Below are 6000 nucleotides of genomic sequence, written 5' to 3' on the forward strand. Positions count from 1 at the left end.
TCTTGCTGCCCTCGCTCAGAGCCACACCTCTTCCGAGCTCCCATCCTATTCTGTGCACCGGTGGAGCTGGTTTCCAGACTGCCTTGCTCTTTTGGCTCTCAGGGCCTTTGCATTTGCCACACCCTCTGCTTAGGCCTTCACCGTGGAGGCATGCACGCACTGACTACCTCTCCCTGGCATCCTATTCACCCAGACTGCTCGGGTAGCACCTTTCAGACAGGGCTTCCTGCAGGCAGCTCTCTGTTCCCCAAGAGAAGGGAATGTCACCACCTTGCATCCTGGAATCCACACAGCTCAGGCATAGATTTGGCCCATACCAGAGCTTCCAAGCTACCTGCAGGGGAACTGATTAAGATCAATCAAGAAATCAGTCCTCTGAGCTCAGATTCCTCTCTTGGTTGACCTTGACTGTTCCCTAGGAAAAGTGGCTTTGCAGAACTCATTTGGGTCATGCATCTACTGCGAAGCTGCCACCTTGTCTCGTCCTTCTGATGTGTGTCCATGCCTGTTACCACATCGCCACCTATGAAGGAGCCAGACACACGATGGCTTAAGTTGCAAAGATTCATAAACAAGAAATTATGGGTAGTGTAAACACTGCTTTATTAATTATGTAGCTTTTGTACTGCACACTATCATGCACTGCCCTGTGATTTTTTTTTTTTTTTACTGAATTGTTTTGCTTGTCTTCTCTCCATATAATGAAATGTTGGTCTGGTCAGAGATCAAGTTCATTTGTGGTCTCTCACAATAATACTTCGGGGTTACTAGTTTGTGGCTTGTTAATTACGTTGTTATTTTACTTTATACCCGTGGTTGTAACTAGTGGAGATGTTTGTGCACAAACATATCCAGCAATATCTGGAGACGTTTTTAACTGTTAAAACCTGGAGGCTCTTGTGGGTAAAGACGAACCATCCCCCAATGTCACAAGGTTCAGCTAGGTAGTGGGTTTCAAACTTGCTTTTTCTAAGACTGCACAGCTGGTGAGGAGCCAAGTTCGCAGTGGAGAGGTTTCCTAACATCAGCTGTCTGGTCCAGGACAACCCCTTTTTCTGCAGTCCCAGCCTCCTTCCCTTTGGTCCATACCTAGCCCAGACTAAATGCATTGGGAAGAATTCCACTGTACGAGCTGGATTTTTAAAACCAAAGTTGCTCTGTTCAAATCGGGAATGGAGCGTTGAGCTTCACCACGGGCTCAGCGCCTCCCTGAACCTTTTGACTCCAGAGATCATCGCTTAAAATGTCATTTAACCAGTTAGGCCAGTCCCTTGAAATATGAGAAGAAAACAGGTCCTGGGAGGAAAAAGAGCTACTTAGAGCCAGGTCTACAGGCCCTGACCCATTACTTGTGAAGGATTACATTTAGACAAGAAAACAAAAACAAGGGCTGTCCTTCCACTTCTCAAATTACAGTCAACTTAGAGGAAAGTGGGGCGGGAGGGGTCTTCACCAGCCATAACAAACAGCAAATGTCCCCAAAGATGTGGAAGATCAAAGGAATCCCTCCAAGGAGCCTCTTTCCCAGGTGTTCCCCTCGGTCCTGGTAAACTACAGGTGCTTCATAAGTGTGTATTAACAGGGGAAATGACGGCAGTCATAAAGACTGCGTGAAATTTCAGGTCCACACGAAGCTCCTGACTGCCAGGATTTGGTACAGTAAGACCTGAGGAAGATGCAAAAAAAAAAAAAAGCAGGAAATCTGTACAGCAAGACTGACTCGACCTCTAAGTGGGGTAGCCCCCCCCTCCCTCCCAGAAGGACAGAGGGTCCCAGAGGGGTCCGGTGCCTAAAGTCACACACCCTCTAGGCAGCCAGGCAAGGATGGCTGGATTTCTAGTCATTTAGGGAAAGACAAGGCTGGCAGCCACAGAGACGTCGCTGAGCGGCTGTCCCTGGGAAGGCCCAGCCTCAAGTAACTTCTTGTGAGAGGCCATCCGGAAACCGCAGGAATGTGGGGGAGCCGGGGCCAAGCAGAGCATGCTGGAACCATCCTTCACTCCAGAGACCTCCTCGGAGAGAGTCTCCAGCCAGATGGGCCTGCTTTGATAAGCTGCCCAGTGTATCTGGACTGGCTGCAACCGCACTCCATGCAGACGAAGTGCCTGGACTCTCTCCAGCTGTCACTTCCTTGGCTGACGGTTCTACTCCCAGGGCTGACACCTGAAGGCTCCCATGGCCTGAGCCGGAAGGATACTTGGACCCCTCGTCTTACAGAAAGTGGAAAGGGGGCAGGACGGGTGGGGGGGGGGTAGGAGAGGTGGTAGGTGGAGCTAGGAAGCTGGAAAGCCTGCTCTCTATTGAAAATTCTGCCATTCACTAGCTGTGTGGTCTTGGGTAAATCACTTTCCCTCTCTGAGCTTTCATGGTTTCTGTAAAATCAGGGCACAGGTTAGATGACTATAAGCACTTACACCAAGTCTAGATCATTATTGCAGCGCAGTCACAAAGCTCCCCCGTGCACACACACACTTATTCACCCAGTGAAAACCTACACTGGAAAGAACTGAGTGCTTTGCAGGGGAGGGATGGGAGGGGCGCTCAGAGCTCCTGTTGCCTGACGGCCCCCCATCCCAGGCTCTCATGCTCTGATCCCTACCCTTGTTCCACAGCTCCTTCAATTCGCCATGCCTTTCCTTTCTATGCCACAGACCCTAGTCCCGCTAGCCCTTTAGGTTTCCCCAGGAAGTTAAATTCCATGATGGTGGGATTGTCTATAGCAGCCTGGTGCCAACATTTCCAGGCTTGTCTTCCTCCTTCTCCCTCCTCCATCCACACCCCACACCCAGGAAGAGCATCCCTCATCCCTGCCGCCCTCTGCCAGGAGAGGGGGTGGGTGGCTGATGGCTGGTGGGAGCTGGGAGCCGGTCAGCTGAACTGGCCACGCCCTCAGCCCCCCTCTGAGAGGTCGCTGAACTCTGGCTGGAGGGGTAGACCTCCACCCAGCCCGCCACCTTCCATCATGGCTGCCTGCATTAAAGATAGCACTGACCAGGAGTTGGACAGTAATCTAGAAGATTTTCCTCCTAGCAATGTGATCTAAAGACATAAAAACTACAGCAGACAATAGTAAGCTCATGAAGTACAAGATCATCTAGAGACAGAGGTGAGGTGGTCCCTTCCTCCCTCCCTCCCTCCCTTCCTTCCTTCCTTCCTTCCTTCCTATTTCTTTCTTTCTTTTCTCCAATAGATTTGACCCTTGCGCTTGCTAGGTAAGTGTCATACCACCTGAGCTATACCTCCAGTCCTATTTGCTTTAGTTACATTGTTTTTTCTAGGTAGGGTCTCACTTTTTGCCTAGGGTTGGCCTCAGATTGCAATCCTTCTACCTACCTCTCTCTCACAGCAGGGATTACAGGGGGAACTGATCAGCCTGGTTTTTATGGAGTTCATTTCAAATAGTATTCAGAAGCATGTAACCACTGCACCTTTCTGTTCCTCCTTAAGGGTCTCCTAGACCTCACTGTGTGTGAATGCCTAGAATCTTGTATATGTTCAGCTTGATGATGAGATGAGTGGTCTTAATAGCTTATTGTCCAAGCTGTCCTTGAACCACAGACCTACCAAGGTGGCAATGTGTGACAATATGTATCCAAACAGCTGACAGAGCAAAGGATCTTCATAAACAGCACTTTGTATCCAGATACACAAAGGGAAACAAGTCTTGGGAGACAGGGCAGAAGAAGAGGGAGAGAGAGACAGAGAGACAGAGAAAGAAACAGAGACAGACAGGGAGACAGACCATGAGAGAGAGAGAGAGAGAGAGAGAGCGCACAGCTGGTGCCATCCATGTCCTAAGGTCTGGCCTAGGTCTCGGAGGAGACCCTCCAGTTCGTGTTCGCTAACCCCTCTTGATTTGTGTTGGTCTGGGGGGGGGGTCTCTGTTCCTCGTGGCATAGCCGCAGCCGCTTAGCTCTTTGGTGACTGGCTGCTCTGCTTTGCGCCCCTGCCTTCCCGGCTGCCTCCACCGCTCTCCCTTGCTTCCGCAGCTCCTCCCGAGGTCTCCCCGCAGTGGTCCTGCTCAGATATCACGTGCTCTGTGTCAGCCACAGGTCCACCCTGTGATTCCTCCTTGCCAGATTCCTGTGGCCACCCACATCCTGCCCTTGTTCTGCTCTAGTCAGAAACAGAAGTTTCCGTGGACCCATAAAATCCCTTGAGAGCAGAACACTGTTGCTTCCTAGAAAGGATGGCGTCGTGGTGGGAAGAGGGACCGAAGCCCTCGGAAAAGCATCACCTTTTTCCACATCTCGTCCCGTTTGCAGTTGAAGTCGCCTGTGCCGGGAATGTCCACCAGCACCACCCCTTCTGGAATCAGGGCAGATCTGGGAAGAGTCACTTCCACGTGCTTGATCAGGGGCCAGATCTGTGTCTCAGCTGATTGTCCACGCTGGTCTCTCCTCTGAGTCCGAATGTAGGGGTCCAGCTTGATTGACAGCTCTCCTGCCTGAGGAGGAGGGACAGAGCTGGTTCATGGAAGGTATGCTGAGCAATGGTGAGAAGTACATTGGCGGGTACCAGAATCTTCTCTACAAGAGCCTAGCCCTTGAGAGCCAAGAAGGATCTGGAAGACGAATCTCCTTCACTTTCAGATGAAGAAACCCAAGTCGGCTGGAAGCTGACTTTGGGGGAAGTTATAGCCTATCTGGATAATGAATTATCTTAGAAAAATTGTAAAATAATGGTAGTTACTATGCAAATTTCTAAACTGTGAGGAGAATGGATCCCTCCCTCACGGCGAAGACAAACCTGTTAACTGCCAGAAAGCAACCATCTACAGAACATCAATCATGTAATAGTAACCCTATTTCTCCAGTTGACAACTGATCTTTAAAAACGAATCTTCCATCAACAAAACATTATCTTGATATATAGGCTTTTCCAGGACATTTTGACCACAGCAAGCATGTCAGGAAAGAGCTTTTGGCCTCCTGTTCCTGCTTAAACATATCTGGGATGCACACATGTTAATACTACTTAGGAGGCTGAGACTGGGAGAATCGTGGTTTGAGGCCAGCCTGGGCTGGAAAGTCCACATGACTTCATCTCAACAGAAGAAGTTGGGGCTAATGGCATTCCCAGTGAAATGCAGGAGAGCCATGGTCCAGGGTGTCCTCAGATAAGAGCAAACGAAGAAAGTCCAGTTGATTAGCATTCACATGTTCTCAATGTTATCATTTTCATGTAAAATGCCACCTTAATGAATCCTCAGCTACCTGCAAAAGCCCTTTCTGTCTACAATAAAAGACGCCCCTCCATTCAGACACCTGAAAGCCCACTTCATGGCCATAAATAATGAAGGGGGGGTGATTTGGGTCATAGGTAATTTTGATTTGGGTATCAATTATTTTTAACAAAAATATTAAACCTTGGGTAAGTCTTCTAAATTCATGCAACCATATACTTAAGACCCATAACCGGAAATCAGAGAGAAACCTGAAGCTACCTCTTCCGCCTGGAGGAGGATGACTCTCGAGGGGGGAATCTTCACCTGGGGCCTCACCCTCAGCAAGTCCTCATACTCCCGGCCTTCCGCCCCAGCTCCATAGACCACCTGCAGCTTCCAGATGGCTTCCTCCACCGCCTCCTCCCTGTCCCAGGACTCCGCCTCCTCTCCATCAGCGCCCTCGGTCATGTGCAGCAATTGAGTCAAGTTCTTCAGTTCCTCCTTCCACTCCTGCCAAAGCAAAGCAAGGGCCACATCCCACGGGACACAGATGGAGAAAACATCAGGCCACAGGACCCGGACCCATTCTCCTCTCACTCTCCTGAACATTCTCATTCGGTAGTATTTCCCTCCCATTTGTCAAAGGCATGAGCTGCATTTAGAAGAAATACAGTGATCTCTGAGAGACAGTGAGAAGGGGAAAAAATCAAAGGAAGAAAAGAAGAATGAGAGAGAAGGAAGAGAAAAAGAGGGGAAGATTGAAGGGAGGGAAGAAGGGAAGGAAGAGAGAGGGAAAGAAGGGAAGGTGGGAGGGACGAAGGAAGGAAGGAAGG

General features: G+C 49.7%; 1 protein-coding gene across 2 annotated transcripts in view; it reads right to left on the bottom strand.

Annotated features, from left to right (window-relative positions):
- The window catches only part of Nuggc (nuclear GTPase, germinal center associated), a 40553-nt gene that overhangs the window by 19882 nt on the left and 14671 nt on the right, over nt 1-6000 (bottom strand). For both annotated transcript variants that reach the window (XM_013024279.1, XM_013024280.1), the window contains exons 6-7: nt 5447-5677; nt 4238-4447 (exon numbers count right to left, since the gene is read on the bottom strand). In XM_013024279.1, the coding sequence (XP_012879733.1) occupies nt 4238-4447; nt 5447-5677 (441 nt within the window). The remainder of the gene's footprint in view (nt 1-4237; nt 4448-5446; nt 5678-6000) is intronic.

This window comes from Dipodomys ordii, unplaced genomic scaffold (assembly GCF_000151885.1).
Source record: "Dipodomys ordii isolate 6190 unplaced genomic scaffold, Dord_2.0 Scaffold74, whole genome shotgun sequence".
Taxonomy (NCBI): domain Eukaryota; kingdom Metazoa; phylum Chordata; class Mammalia; order Rodentia; family Heteromyidae; genus Dipodomys; species Dipodomys ordii.